Source organism: Notothenia coriiceps, unplaced genomic scaffold (assembly GCF_000735185.1).
Source record: "Notothenia coriiceps isolate Sejong01 unplaced genomic scaffold, NC01 NC01_scaffold00000339, whole genome shotgun sequence".
NCBI classification, from domain to species: Eukaryota; Metazoa; Chordata; class Actinopteri; order Perciformes; family Nototheniidae; genus Notothenia; species Notothenia coriiceps.
In genome coordinates, this window is record NW_011333040.1 from 23683821 (window position 1) to 23700026 (window position 16206).

General features: G+C 38.1%; 3 protein-coding genes across 3 annotated transcripts in view; all 3 read right to left on the reverse strand.

The window, feature by feature from the left end:
* Positions 1–13426, reverse strand: part of LOC104952640 (E3 ubiquitin-protein ligase ARIH2-like) — a 21562-nt gene extending 8136 nt beyond the window's left edge. Inside the window, exons 1-4 of the mRNA XM_010779492.1 lie at positions 13221–13426; positions 12280–12463; positions 12099–12199; positions 11854–12009 (exon numbers count right to left, since the gene is read on the reverse strand). Coding sequence (XP_010777794.1) covers positions 11854–12009; positions 12099–12199; positions 12280–12463; positions 13221–13394 — 615 coding nt within the window. The 5' untranslated portion in view covers positions 13395–13426. The remainder of the gene's footprint in view (positions 1–11853; positions 12010–12098; positions 12200–12279; positions 12464–13220) is intronic.
* LOC104949417 (E3 ubiquitin-protein ligase ARIH2-like) lies at positions 8614–11062 on the reverse strand. Its single transcript, XM_010775779.1, has 4 exons — positions 10530–11062; positions 10343–10443; positions 9640–9795; positions 8614–9227 (listed from the first exon to the last, which is right to left on the reverse strand). Exons 1-4 carry the CDS (start codon positions 10750–10752, stop codon positions 8721–8723), a joined length of 987 nt encoding a protein of 328 aa, XP_010774081.1. The 5' UTR covers positions 10753–11062; the 3' UTR covers positions 8614–8720.
* A 1550-nt stretch (positions 13427–14976) lies between the features above and the next one.
* LOC104949397 (ubiquitin carboxyl-terminal hydrolase 47-like) overlaps positions 14977–16206 on the reverse strand; it is a 4066-nt gene continuing 2836 nt past the window's right edge. The window contains exons 2-5 of the mRNA XM_010775758.1: positions 16094–16131; positions 15911–15942; positions 15536–15814; positions 14977–15448 (exon numbers count right to left, since the gene is read on the reverse strand). Of these exons, the coding sequence (XP_010774060.1) occupies positions 15318–15448; positions 15536–15814; positions 15911–15942; positions 16094–16131 (480 nt within the window). The 3' untranslated portion in view covers positions 14977–15317. The remainder of the gene's footprint in view (positions 15449–15535; positions 15815–15910; positions 15943–16093; positions 16132–16206) is intronic.

Consider the following 16206-nt stretch of genomic DNA (forward strand, 5'->3'; position numbering starts at 1 on the left):
TGTATTCACTCTCTGTCCTAAACGGCTTGTTGGAGCTCCTGCCCCCCCTCCCTATGAGCCCACTGTGCTCTGATTGGTCAGCTCACCCACTCTGCTCTGATGAGTCCATGAGCCAGGCTACGAGTGTGTTGAGGAGCCGTTACGTCACTATACTCGTTAACGTCACTATACTCAGGAAGAAAAAAATGGAAAAAGAAAAATCTCCAACGAGGCGTTCTGGGTCAGCATAGACAGGTATTTTCTGTGTTAGAGTTTTACTCGCTACAGGGTGTACTTTGAGGGTTTGTGACTCTGCAGACCGTTTACATGCATAAAAACCTTCATAACACACAAGGGGACGGTTAATAACCAGAAAAACATGACGTGGGACCTTTAACACATTTACTGTAGCTACTTCACNAGCTCCTGCCCCCACTCCCTATGAGCCCACTGTGCTCTGATTGGTCAGCTCCCCCACTCTGTTCTGATGAGTCCACACACTCACAGCCAGGCTACGAGTGTGTGTGTGTGTGTGTGTGTGTGTGTGTGTGTGTGTGTGTGTGTGTGTGTGTGTGTGTGTGTGTGTGTGTGTGTGCGAGGGGCCGTTATGTCACTATACTCGTTAACGTCACTATACTCAGGAAGAAAAAATGGAAAAAGAAAAATCTCCAACGAGGCGTTCTGGGTCAGCATAGACAGGTATTTTCTGTGTTAGAGTTTTACTCGCTACAGGGTGTACTTTGAGGGTTTGTGACTCTGCAGACCGTTTACATGCATAAAAACCTTCATACCGTCCCCTTGTGTGTACAAGGGGACGGTTAATAACCAGAAAAACATGACATGGGACCTTTAACACATTTACTGTAGCTACTTCACACAGTTGTCTTTTCTATATTTTCTCCAGATGAAAGCAGCTGTTTCCAACCTGTCATGGAGTTCTGGTGTCATGAAGAGAACTTGGAGGACACTGTTGAGGTAACACGTGGCTCCCTGATTATACAGACCATAATGAAGCTGAGTAGCTAGAACAAAAGGAGAACAAATAGGTTAAATATGTGCAAAACGTATAGACCCATAGGACGCTGAACCAAAATCAGTGCTATAGATCAAAACATGTTACAAAAGACTTTATTCAGCTTTCACTCTCCAGGAAATAGGTGCATAACGTCAATGAAAGGGATTTGCAGTATCATTGGATCATTTGTACTTCACCTGCATCTTCTTTGCCTTTTGGTTTCTTTGCTGGTGCTTTCCCCTCCTCATGAGATCTTTTTCTGGAGCTGCTCATCTTTTCTCTTCAATCTTTCCTCTTAAAAAAGAATTGTTATTTGTCACGCTGCTTGTAAGTTCCCATCATCCAATGCAGAACGATTAGGTGCTTGTTTCCGAGTAGTTTTTCGAATCATGTTCGTGTTCTAAAATGTAGTCTAACTACATTCTGATGCTGCAGTACCGCCCACTGATCCAAACACTTGGATTCAGTTTAGTACAGAAGGAGATACATCTGGTGTTTTGTAGCCGCTAATGGTGCAATATTTAATATGCCAACTGAAGTCTGTCATCTCATGAATAGTACCAGTAATACCTGTGATAAGTGTTTTGTATTGACATAATGACATCATTAACTTGGCAAACTTTGGTGTGAAGAAGAATTCACCTGGCGTTTATTCTTCTCCAGGAAGTTAAAAATAATAAGACCAGTTATGGGAATAATGATGGTTCCGCGTTGAATCCGGTAAAAACTAAACTTCCCTCATTCCAAACTGGTTATCAAAGGTTATACATTGTTATTCTTCTGTGGCTCCAGTTGAAGTGGTTTTATGTCTTTGCTTCTGGTACTGATCACTACATTGAATTTAAATCCCTATAACCCCATTTCAGTTTCTCATTTATTTATTTTTAACACATCTTTTAGCTCCATTAACAAATCTTCCATTTTCTTTCCATTTTTTGCCTGTAACTACAACTGCGGGACTGGACGACTCTAAGCATGTTGACACTAACAATATCACTTGTTGCATTACTCAGCCATAGGGGGTCTTATTATAGAGTGTTGTCCAATAGGTGGCGCTGTCCCTCCTTTGAACACTTCCTAAACTACATCTACACCACAGAATACATGAGGATATTCACTTAAAGCAAATATTGATATTTTCTATTAAGATTCAATGGACTTGTACTTAAACATAAAAACTGCTTGCAAATCAATTTAATTAGATTTACGTTTAATTTGGATGTTTTCACTTCATGAATCCATACTTTCCTTGTAATTAACTAGCAAAAACGTAGAAATATTCCGATCCAGCACAGACTCAAATGTATTAAAAAAGTACTCAGAAAATCTCTGAAGTCATCGTTACGTTACTGTTAGCCGTTTACAGAAAGCCCCTCTCTCTAATGATTTTACTTATCACACCCAGTTCTCGTGTGGTAAGTGTTTGTCACTAAAAATAACCTCAGTTTTCTTTCTTTCTTGTTTCTTTGTTGTGATTTGCTAATACAGTACGTACTACCGTGAGTTTACATTCTGAACAAAGTGCATCTGTTTAATGCCAATAAATACAACGTTTCTGCGACGTTAACAACAAACACACATCGATGATACTGTGATACACTTCAATGACACTTCGTATAATGTTACCATTTGAATCCCTGACTGACCCATGACAGAAAATAAGAAAACACTATACATATCTTTAGTACAGATTCAAATTAAATCGCTGTCGGGATAACTTTACCAAGATAAAAGTATATGCCTTTCAGCTGATAGGAACAAGTGTGGTTACTCACTGACAGCTGATCCGCACACACTGACTGAGGAGTGGCATCTTCTGGAAGTCTTAACCAGCAACTTAAGACGTATTATTATTAGCTTTGCCAACTAACTTGTAAGGATTATTAATTACTTAACGTTATGACAGCTTAAGTTTGAATACAATACGTTTATAATTAAGTCACAAATTATAGTCCCAGGAAACGTACATTTCTGGGGATCATTAGATTTGAATTAAGGTCAAAATAATACTTCAGATAAGATAAGATTGACTTTATTGATTCCAAATGCATTCGTCACAGCAGCATTTAGGCACAAAATGTGAAAATGAGAGCAGAAAATAAAAAATATATAAAATAGAAACATCTCAAAATAGAAAATAAAACTAAAAAGTAAGAAATATACATATTGACAGTGAAAGATAACAATCTGTGGACTAATATGCAATATAATAATATATTTATTTTGTTAGCGCTTTTCTCAAAGTCGCTTTACAGAGATAGTGAAAAGAAAAGAACCGCAAATAAATATAGTTAAAGTCACATTAAAATCAAGCAACACACATTTTTGAGGTCAGTGCAGTCTCTGATGGGTTGTGGGAGTGAGTTCCAGAGGGAGGGGGCAGCGATGGAGAAGGCTCTGTCCCCCCAGGTCCGGTGCTTGATGCGGGTGGGGATGGATAGGAGGTTGGCTTCTGATGAGCGGAGGCAGCGGGAAGGGGTGTGGTGGTGCAGCAGGTCTGTGAGGTAGGGGGGGGGGGCCTGATTGTTGAGGGCTTTGTGCGTTATGAGCAGGACAGTATGTTTTTGTTGGCTAGTTATTTTGATTGTAACCAGGCTATTAGTTGGTTTCTGACATTCATGTTCTCCCCCCATTCCTTCTGAGAAATTATTGATTTCCCAGAAGGACATTTCCTGCTGCTAATTATAGAATAACTGGGTGTGGCATTTCCTGGTTTTAATCATCCTTGATTGACACATCATAATGAAAGCATCTCCTTGGTACACTGATGTCTAAAAGAATGTACAATGGGGAGTTTTCTCAAGAAAGACTAGAATAAAAATAGCAACAGATTGACAGTAAAAGAGCTCATCGTGCTATTGTCTGGAGTTAACGGGGAAAACCACCTAGTCTTCACTTTGGAGAGACTTTCAGAGAAATATGAAAGAAAGACAAAAAGTGATTACATGAACAGACTTTAAATTGGAGCATATCTTACATATTGTAATAAACCATTAAGGAGGAGGTTTAAAGACAGATTTTATTTTACAGTTAAATACATATATTTCGGTGTATTTTTAGATCATAATAGGCAACATTAATGGTCAGGTTTCATCATATATCCAGTCTATGGTCTTCTTCCCATCATGCCTCCGGGCAGCATCAGCAGGGTGTGGATGGTACTCATGTGTTTGATTCCGTAAGATAACAGCAGGGAGGATTCCTCAAGAATATCCGTTCTGAACACCATCCGGATATCATCACCTAAAATAAATAAAGAGACCATTTTTTTATTTATTTGTTGACCTTAGATGCAGACTTTTCCACGCCTCTATTGGGAATCCCCAGAGGGAGATTTCCCATCATCTGTTATGCTCAGAAAGATAAGCAAATGTTTTTGTTAAGGCCTTTTTCCTCATAAAGACACTACACAGTATTTTCTAATGTTTTCTTAACTCAATCATCTGACTAGTTCAAACTGCATTGAAACCTTTTGTTATCATCTTTAGGCCTGGCTTAAACTCTAATTCCACACAAACACATATATTTTTGTATAGGTAAAAACTGTGTTGAGTTCTCATATTAGACTTGTATAAGTAACACTCAACAAAGTCCACATTGTAAACAATCAGTGGTGGAAAGTAACTAAGTACATTTACTCTAGTACAATACTTAAGTACAATATAAGTACTTGTACTTGAGTATTTACATTGTTTGCTATTTTACTTTAATGATGTGAAATATAATCAACACTTAACACTCCATCTGGATAATGACTTATTTTATTTGTTCTACTTTTACTTGAGTAACATTTTGAATGCATGACTTTTACTTGTAACAGAGTATTCCTACACTCTGGTACTTTTACTTAAGTACAAGATGAGTATACTTCTGTTACAAGTAAAAGTCATGCATTCAAAATGTTACTCAAGTAAAAGTAGNATTTTCAAATAAATTCAGTCAATTAAAGTTGAAAACATATGGAATATGGCCCACAAATGAAACTTGAGCTTGTATTGTATTGTTCTTCTTAAATATATATGTAAACATAAATTACACAGTAGTGTTCATGTGTTAATAAGCCCACTTTCAGTCAATTAAAGTTTAAAACATATTCTAACATATAAGTTTATAAGAAAAAAGCCCAAAAACAAATTCACATAAGAACCTTGAAATCTACCCTTCATATTTCCTCTTATTATAATCAATCTGAAGCTTCTGTTTTAAGGAATGAGCTGCTAACACGATAAAATAAACCCTCTGGAGGGCTGTGAGCTGTTTTTTTCTTACAGTATTTTCAAGTATCAAGAATAATTTACCTACATTGGATTGAGTTTGCTAACTTACAACTGAACTTATAAGGCAATATACCTCTAGTGAACGGCCCAGCCCTTCGTATATTTTTCTGTTTGTGGCCCTCAGTGAAAAAAGTTTGGACACCCCTGATCTAAACTAATGACACTCAAATGTTCTTGGAAAACGAATTTGATCCATTATATGTTTCTTCCAACTTCCCTTCACAGTGTCCCGGCTGCAAGTGCTCTGCCGTGCGGAGCGACGTAAACAACGTGAGGGTCTGCTGCGTGATGTGCACGGCTAAAACAAACGTGGCCTTTTCATTCTGCTGGCAGTGTCTGGAGGAATGGAAAGGTCCATCTCCCTATCCAGACCGGTGTGCAAATGAAGGCTGCATCAGTAAGTCACAGGATATACTGAACACCTGCCATGATATCACCTTTAAGGACGTGAAGGGGGTCTCCGGCTGCCCCTCCGTCCGGGCCTGTCCCACCTGTGGTTTGCTTGTGGAGCATAACAAAAGCAGATGTAAATACATTGGCTGTCCGCGGTGTAAGGTGAAGTTCTGTTTTGTTTGTCTGAAGCGTTATGAAGAGTGCCTGGACGAGGACAGGTTGTCTTTCTATTTTTGTTGTGCGAGTGGTGTTGCCCCCAGACAGACCACCATAACCGTGTGGCAGAGGAAATAAAGCGACTCAGCTTCTGTTGATTTAACTCTGTGGTTTCAGGAAGTCAAACTAAAGCAAAAGTTGTGTTTGTATTTCTTGTGTTCACCCAAAGGAAAATACAGAATTTGTTTTACCATAGAGTAAGTTTATGTATCTGAGGCTTGTTTTTGACTTAGTATTTGCCTTCTGCATTAGCTCTATTAGTCCCCTAAATTGCTCTTTTCACCAACACCAAGTTGGTAATCAAACAGTCCATCAGGAAGACAGCTATGTTTCTTACAGAAAGAGCATGCTCCAGAAGGCATTGGTTAGATAAGATACACTCTGACACATATTAGGTTTATGCAAAAAATCACCAAGGAGAAGAATTGAAGAATGGATTTGATTTGACTTTGAATGCAAGTAAATGCAATGACCAGAATGTGGCGGCATTGTGCCATTTTAAGGTGTGACGTTCAAATTTGTTTAAATGGAAGTGGTACAAGTGAATAAAAACACCAACACCTCCATTACCCCAGGATGAGTTTTCACAGTGTAAGTGTCGCCAGTATTGTATATTTGAGTGACACATATTCAAAGTTATTGTCATTTATTCAGAATATGGTTTTCTCTATATTTGCTGTCTCCCTTAAACCAATAGAGTTGTTGCTGTGCATATTCACCTCTGTGTCTGAGGTATTTTAAACTATTATTGTATTGTTATTTTCAGCGGTGCTGCAAGAACAAAAACCCTCTCTTCACATTTAATTTACATTTAATTAAGTATCGCACTCCACTAAGTTAATTTGACTGCTAGTTTTCAGATTCTGATTTTTCATACACAACATCTGATCAGTTTATAAACTATGATGCATAGCTCAAACTAAACAAAAGTGTAGGACAGTTAAAATGACCACCACTCACAATTGATTAAATGTAAAAAAAATAATATATGATGTATTCAAGGTACAATGTTTTTGATGATAAATCATTGATCACATCAGATGATGCATCGGGAAATTACTGTACCTTGATCACATCAGATTATGCATAATAAAATCTTGATCGCATCAGGATGCATCATAAACAACTATTGAACCTTGATCACATCGTATTTATTAAGGTTTTTGCGGTTTGAACTCAATGCATATCTTCCCCTTTCATGTCAAATTTGTGAAATCAACAAATGTAATATGATGTTACACACTCATTGTTATAAAATTATTGGATCAGAAAACTGGAACACAAGGAGTAGGCTACACTGGAGAGCTTTGAACTGATGTCGGACACTGAAGATGGAAGTTACTAACAGAGTTGGGTTTAACGCGGCTTTACTGTAATAATATTACATTTGTCCGTAACAGAGTAATGTAACGCGTTATACATTCAGTAATAATCACACTACAGTTACTAACATTGCGCGAAAAAAATACTAGATTCTCTTTTTGACAAATAGACTATAGTAGTTACTACGTTATTCAGAAGTTTACAGTAACTTGGTTGTTAATAACACGGCGGGTTTAATAAATGTGCCTATCTTTTCCTCACCCTCTCTCCCTCTCCTGACAGCCCGTCTGTGTCTCATGCAGCTCGCTGATCCAGTGAATGAGTGACCCGACACGACAGTAAATAATAAACATTTATAAATGGTTTAGCTGGTTCCAGGGGTAGATAAGATAGGTCTAACTTTTAACATTTTACATATTTCAAGTCGGATTACCACCGCAGGTTTATATTTTCGTAACATTTGCGCGACTTGTCCAGATGCGGCTGTCAAAGGGGTTGAGCTGCAGACTGAGACAGAGTCAGAGACATCAACAGCTATAACTTTCGAGGGGTGGAGCGCCCATTATTTTAAATTTGTCAGAAGAAAGGACAGGAATGTGACGGTAAGGTGCATTGCTGGCTGCAAACACAGCAACATCAAACCTCTCCAAGCACCTGCAGGCAACATGCTAACACGAAGCTAGTAGCTAGAGACCCCCGAACCCAGAGTGATGATGTTGAGTGAGTGCCTTCCTTATTGCAATAGTAATTGTTATGTGTGCACATGTAGGCCTACGTTTTAAGTTTTGGCTACGCTGTTGCTGAGTAACGCAAAAGTAATGTAAAGAAACAAGTAAAGTAACGAGAATTGACAAAGAAATGTGCTGAGAAACAGTAGTCACACAGCCTCTGCCCAAACCAACGCTGAGGTTCTGTCCCCGAGCCTGCTCTTTTTATTGGCAAAAAGTTGGTAATCAAACAGTCAATCAGGAACACATTACCCTATGTTTCTTAGAGAGAGAGCAGGCTCCAGAAGGCATTTGTAAGATTTACTCTTTGAGGTTTAGTCATATGTTTCCTTATCCAAAGAACATCATTTGTTCAACCTTGCTGTTTGCATATCCAGAAGTAAGAAAGAGGTAATCTCTCAACACAGCTGCTGTAATAAGCCTTAGAATACAGGCGTCAGCTATTTTTCATACACAGGGCGGGTGCCAAATGCCTGTTGCTTGTACAGACAGGGAAACATGAACTGAGGCGAGGACAACAGTGTTCATAATCAAAGAAGACTAGTTCAATAATTCTCCATCCATTATCATCACTCATCTCCTACTCAATAAAAAAGAACACAAACAAAGAATTGAATAATAAGAGTTTTTATTTTATTATATGTTCATAACCACCATTTTGTTTAAATGAAAATAAACTATTTCATTATTTCAATTGTGGAAAGAAATAATGGGTTGAGATATTTTTAGTAAAAATAGAAAGATATTCTGTTATTGAGAGCAGGTATGAGTTTGTCTGAGCAAACACAGTTATGATGATGTACCTGTTACATTTATTATTATTTTCAGTGAGATCACGGAGTTATGTCCTCTGACACGGGTACGGAGATCTGCCTCGGTGCTACTGGGACAAAGTCTGTAAAGGGAGGATATGTCGTCCTCATCCACACACTCTTCAGCGAGCTTCAGGCAGACGAAACAGAATTCCACTTTACAGCGGGCACAGAACACGCTTTTACATTGGGTTCTGTTGTGCTCCACCAGCAAACCACAGGTGGGACAGGCCCGGATGGAGGGGCAGCCGGAGACCCCCTCCACGTCCTCAAAGGTGATGTCTGGGCAGTTTCTCAGTATGTCCAGTGGGTTCTGGCAGTCTCTATTTGCACAGTGGTCTGAACGGGGAGCCGGACCTTTCCATTTCTTCAAACACTGCCAGCAGAATTGATAACCCCGCCTTCTCCTGGCTGTGCACACTGGGCATTGGACACAGAGGTCATGGAGGTCACTTCTTACCACACGAGAACTGCAACCAGGACACTGTTCAATGAAGAAATCAAATGTCGTTGTTTTAAAATTCTGAATAAGATAATATAAACTTTATTAATCTAATTTTTTTTTTGTTATCTTCCATCACAGCAGCAGATAGATAAGATATTGCCAGTGAATAAAAAAATAAAAAAATAAAACCCTTTTTTTTTTTTTTTTAAATACAAACAATAAAGATAAACATATTAGCAGTAGATGATTAACAAAATACTAAAACAGTGAATATACACATTAATCAATAATGAAGGATATATATCGATAGTATAATATTAAATACACAATATAAATATATACACATAATAAAGAATTTAAGGCAGTGTACATTATGCTTGAAAAAGGCATGTTTTTGATAGTGAACAAATATTTAGAACAACTCTGTAAATGCCGTCAATGTTATACTTACTGATTTAACGCCCAGGTAATCCTTGGCAGCGTTACTGAACACTGTCTTCTCAAAGTATTCAAGTTCTTCTTCAGTCAGGAGGGCCATTTTGCACACCTCCTCGAAGGGCCACTCGACATCGCAGTCAGTTTGACCACACACAAAATTGCACTCACCCTAAGATATATACAAAAATTAAATTAAATTAAAGGGAACATATAATGAAAAACTCACTTTTTCAGCATTTGTTTGTATACACCTCCCCCATCTCAGTATCTCCGCCCACTACCTGAGGAAAAGTACCTAATTTCCTCTGGAGCCGATTAGAGCAGACTGGGCTCTTAAAGAGACAGGCCCCAAAACGGAGCGTTTCACACCGACGGGGAATACAGGTGTCTTCAGACAGTTTGATAACAAACAACGTGTTTTTTTAACATTAAAGCATGTAGGCTATACATGTTCGGTACAAAACCGAAATACAACCTGACAATAAGCATGTTGAGTTACCTTTAAAGTATAAACAATTCAAGTATAAAATGTTATTTTTAGCCTATTAGTCGCTGATATTAACCAAAATCAATCTTTTAAAAACTATACCTACTATTACAATTACAAATCTTAAATAAGATTACTGTTTACTACATACACTGCCGCTATGCAATTTTGTGAGAAAAGTGTAGGCTAGTCGCTAAAGCATGTATGAATGGGGGTGTAAACAGCTTACACTGTCCAGCAAATAGCGACACCAGATGGTGAGAGACATCGGAGTGACAGCATGGCCGCAGGACATCTTCGCTCTGAGAGACTTATAGTCCTCACACAAAACTGTGAGACAACACAAGCAGATAAAAACAGTGTTAAGGGGCGTTTAAAATAACAAAAATATCAGGTAAATGTGAGAATATACTTACAATCTAAATTATCATCTCCCTCCACAAATGTAAAAGTGGCGTCTTGTGGGTCGTAACATTTCTCTTTTGTTTCGGTCCAGCTGCTTTCTCCAGAGCTCAACTCGTCTTCACAGCCTACGAATCTTTCATTAAATCCTGAGACATCTTCATGGGTCCAAATGTCACGAATACACTGCCTTTCATTTATTCTCTCTCTGCGTGGAGCTGAGAGTTTGCCTCCCATGTTGAAAGCTTTATCAAACAATCATGACTGGCTGACCTGCTTTAAATTCCATGAAGTCACGTGACGTAGAGTTACAGGTGAGGCGGAGTGTTTTTTTTATTCTTATAATAGGATCATTTGCAATTGCTGTTACCCACTTCTTGCAATTTCCTCACAGTGAAAAGACTCAAGAGCCAACATGAAAGTCCAGCTAAGGGTGAATGGCCCCCGAGGAGACGAGAAGGTCCTGGATCTGTGCGAGGATGAAGAAGATTTGAAAAGAATCACCGTGCTGCAGCTGAAGAAGAGAATTGTGCGGGACATGAAGATAGGTATGTTTCACGTCATTCTTTATTTAGGATATAGGGTGTTTAAGTTAACACGACAAAATATTAATATGCTTATATGTAGAGCCAGAGGCAGATGGCATTCTTGTTAATTCAAGAAGAAGGGAGAAGTATACTCATCTTGTACTTAAGTAAAAGTACCAGAGTGTAGGAATACTCTGTTACAAGTAAAAGTCATGCATTCAAAAGATGATAACAAAAGGTTTCAATGCAGTTTGAACTAGTCAGATGATTGAGTTAAGAAAACATTAGAAAATACTGTGTAGTGTCTTTATGAGGAAAAAGGCCTTAAAAAACATTTGCTTATCTTTCTGAGCATAACAGATGATGGGAAATCTCCCTCTGGGGATTCCCAATAGAGGCGNAATTATTCTTGATACTTGAAAATACTGTAAGAAAAAAACAGCTCACAGCCCTCCAGAGGGTTTATTTTATCGTGTTAGCAGCTCATTCCTTAAAACAGAAGCTTCACATTGATTATAATAAGGGGAAATATGAAGGGTAGATTTCAAGGTTCTTATGTGAATTTGTAATTGGGCTTTTTTCTTATCAACCTCTAATGTTAAAACATATTTTCAACTTTAATTGACTGAATTTATTTGAACATGTGGCTTATTAACACATGAATACTGTGTAATATATTTTTACATATATATTTAAGAAGTACAATATAAGACAAGCAGAAGTTTATTAAGTCATTATACTTTTAGAATTTGCTGAGGGCTGCATTTGGCCCCCGGGCCGTAGTTTGGACACCCCTGCTTTAGATACTTACTGATTTGACGTCCAAGTATTCTTTAGCAGCTCTACTGAACATTTTCCTTTCAAAGTTTTCCATTTCTTCGGGGGTCAGAAGAGCCATTTTCCACACCTCGTCATACGGCCACTCAACATCACAGCCGGGTTGGCCACACACAAATCTGATTTCACCCTTGGGGTTTGAAAAAAGACAAATTAAGAGATTGTTTTTTGCCACATTTTATTATCAATGTCAATATAAAAGATTAACTAACACACTACCTGACCCAACAGCCGTTTACACCAGTTGGTGAGAGACATGGGGGTGACGGTATGACCGCAGGACATCTTCGCTCTGCGAGACTTGAAGTCATCGCACTCAACTACGAGAAACACAAAAAACAAATGTTAATGAGAAGTTAGATATATTAGAAATTAAATCTCAGGTTCTTTGGCTACTTACAATCGTGGTCGTCTTCTCCATCGACGAAAATAAATGTGGTGTCCTTTGGGTCATAACACTTCTGCTCAGCTGTTGCATTGTTGCTCTGTTGTCCAGAATCACTCCTTTGCTCAGTTGCTAAATTGCTTGGTTGTTCAGAATCAATCGCCTTCTGTCCAGTCGCCAAGTTGTTCGTTTGCCCAAACTGTAAAACAAATGTTGAAATTGCGGTAGAAAATGTCAAGGTTTACAGCGTATCTGTTGTTTTTAAAATAGTTTACCGTACACAGGTTTGTAGAGTAAATTACCGTAAACAGGTTTATGTAAAGGGACATTCAAGAATTGGAGGACATTTCCTGTCCCACCACAAACACTACTTGCACTTAGACAAAATGTAAATAAAGTTGTGGAAAAAGTGTTTTTAAAATATCAATCTCTAGCACCCTCTAAAATGGCGTTTTCATTTGTCCGACCTTCTTGGTGATTAACTTGCATGTCAAATATTACATTTAAAATAGGCTTTTTATTTACCTTTTTTGCTACTTAGTACTTTTATGTTGATACGTCTTTTGTATTGGTCAAAACCCTGCTACCAAAACCTATTAAGCACAAGGAGAGGAAGTGAAAAAACTGTAGGTCACATGACACAGAATAAATGACATCATCAAGCCATGTGCTACTGCCATAGGTAGACAAAGGTAAGTCATTTTTTAAACTTCATATATTTTCCTTATCTTTTCTCTCTTGAGCGAACGTGGCCCTCTAACCAACGCAACCTTGTTACTCGTATCATCAGAATAAATCATTCTTTAGTTAAATTCACAAGTTTGTCCTTGCCTTGAAGTAGCTTTACATTCTCCAGCTAGCATCAATTCCTGAGGTTCAAGCTAACATTAGCATTGATATGCAACCTTGCTTCCCTCAATTCCAAGGCATATTTTTTACAATGCAGAATGACTTACATTTCTATCATCAGTCGTCACATCAGTGCTTTGAAAATGACTTCTCCACGTCACATCAGTCGGACTCCTTCTTAGTTTTCGATTCCCAAACGTTTTCCTCTGTGTACCGGTCAGACTCTTGTGTTGTGCAAATGACTCCCTGTTCTTTTGCTCAGTTGTCAACCCGTTCCCCATCCCGACTCGACTCTACTCGTCCTCTTACAAAACAACAATGGCTACACAGATGATCATTCTCACCTAATGAGTCATGATATTCAGTCGCACCATGAACACGCCTTTAAAAAAAAAAACATAAACACCTCCCACCTCAATCTTTGAGTTACATTTGCGTTTGCATCACTGAACCAAAACAACCACACATACTCCTCACTGGCACATCGGGTACATTTGCGAAAATGACAATTCAACTCAGAGTAAGTGGACCCAGAGGAGAGGAAAAGGTCATCGATGTGTGCGAAAATGACGAGGATTTAAAGAAGATCACTGTAAAGCAGCTGAGAGAGAAGATTACTCGAGAACTAGAGATAAGTAAGTTTCTCCTTTTTATTATATGAAGATGTTTGTATTAATGCATATATAGGCTCATAAAATTGCAGATGCATGCGTTTAGTTTAACAACTGTTGTAGCAAGCCCTGTTTTTAATTTTAATTCCTGTTCAGATGCAGACATCCGGATGGTGTACAGAACTGAGCAGCTGGAGGAGTCTGCCCTGCTGTTATCCTACGGGATCCGACACATGTCCACCATCCATACGCTGCTTATGCTGCCCGGAGGCATAATAGGATGAAGACGCAGGAGAGAAAAAAAGACTCTTAACAACAATGACCATCATTTAAAACCAAAAAATATGAAGATTGTAATGTAAAAAACTAAGCTTTTGTGCTTGCATATGTCCTCTATTCTTTGTTTTACGCTTAAATAAATGTCCTTAATATGCTAATGCAGTTTGGAGCATTTTATTTCTGGGGTCTAAAGTAATCTGCAATTACTAACAAACTACCAAGCTCATGACTACTACAAAAAATGCAGTATGGCGGGGTTAAATAACACAAGTTTTTTTGTTTGGGTGAAACCTGTATCCTTGGCTGACAGGCAGCTAGTCTCTGCCAGCAGTTAAACGGGTGCTTACCACACTTCTGAATAGTTTAAATACCAGCTTTTGATGCCTTATCTTTATTCGATCGTGACCTTGTACGAAATGCTAAGTGACTCGGGTTACAAACCTGATAGAAATGCATGCAGAACAGTATATGCAAACAGCAAGCCAAACTAGTATGTCAGTAGGCGAGTTTGTTTAGCTTTATTTGGTATTTTACATGTCACAAAAGAATAAACCCCAAAACACAATAGGTAGAAATAGTTAAAGACACTGGATTGAAATCATTGTCTTCCATTCTACTAAAGGTTTGTGAAGGAGTTACGATGTAATATGATATACTAGATTGGATGTGGTAGACAAAAATGTTGTTGGCAATAACTGGGCTGAGCCACACATTGTACATAACAAACACGTATCATATATTTGGACTCTAAATAAAAATAGCTTAAAATAAATCATTTGTGCAACAGATACACTTTTGACTTTTATACGTGTGAAATAAGTCTGTAAGAAGATTAAAGCGGTAAGATAGTATAATCATATTGCACCTTATCAAAGTAAACGGAAAATAAACGGTCTAAGAACAGACCCCTGTGGTACACCACGCATTTGGCCATTTTGCAAACTTCCATCCATTTATACTTAAAAAAAGATTGCAGACAATTCCAAAATCCTTGCTGATGTATAATATTTAGATAGTATATGGATCTATACTACATAAAGCAAAGTCATGAACATTATTTGTTGTGGGCCTGATTCATTCATAGTTTATCAGCTGGTTTCTTAAAATATCTGACACCAAAATAGCATACTGAGAAAACAGGACATAACAGTAAATACAACGTTATGATATATTGTTTCACATTTAGAGATACCTAATCATGTTCCTTAACCATCAATTTACCAACTAGTGTTTGAATGTTGAATCATCGCCTCTTCATCAGCACCTTGATAGCTTGAGGTGGAGCTGGTTGACATTTCAAAGCTGACATCCCTACTAGTTTTTTAGAGTTGTTGCAAGTACGACAGAAATCACAATGAGAATGGATGCAATAGCGCCGAGAGCAATATAAATATGATTCCTCTTGATGCCAAAGAAGTGATTGCTGGGCGGCTGACGATCCTTATCTGGTGGGAAGATAAAATAGATGCGAATTTACTACAACAAACTCTTCAAAAACTGCAAACCAAAAGAAGGATCAGAAATGTTAATACCCTTTGTCGTTTCACATTCCTCTACCTCCATTTTGCTTGTTTTTGGATTGGGGAGATCATCTTCCATGACGATTTCCACATTGTTTGCGTCTGTTTTTTGTTTGGGGAGAACGTCTCCGTTTTTGAAAGTTGAAACCTTTTCATGTCTTGTCTGATCCTTCGGTTTCTTTGTATCTGTGCTGATTTGTATTTGTCTGTCTTGATCTTGGCTCTCATGCCTGTTTTCTTTGTCATCATGGATCCTTCCTCTTTGGTCTTTCCCCTCGTCTTTGAGACTTTCTGAGGGTGTAAAGTGGAGGGAAATATCAACGTTAATCAATAATCTGTTAATATCCCACGCTTTAATGCTTTCTTGATGTACTATTCTGATCTTACCTCTGTACACGAGCAGATATGCACTGCTGGAACTGTTGAACAACCATTTTGAAGTGATAGAACAACAAAGAGTTGAGAACATACAGTTAACATGACTAGATGTATTAGAGAATATATCATAAGATCTTCTCAGAAAATGTAGTCCTTAATATGCTCCAAAAAAGTATAATTAATGGATCATACCTATAAGTCCCGGTTTTTGCAAATGGTTGCTCTTCAACCTGCAACATTTAACAAATAGCCATTGGAGGATTTTGAATATGTGCCATGCTAATGGATGCGTTAAATGAATCCTC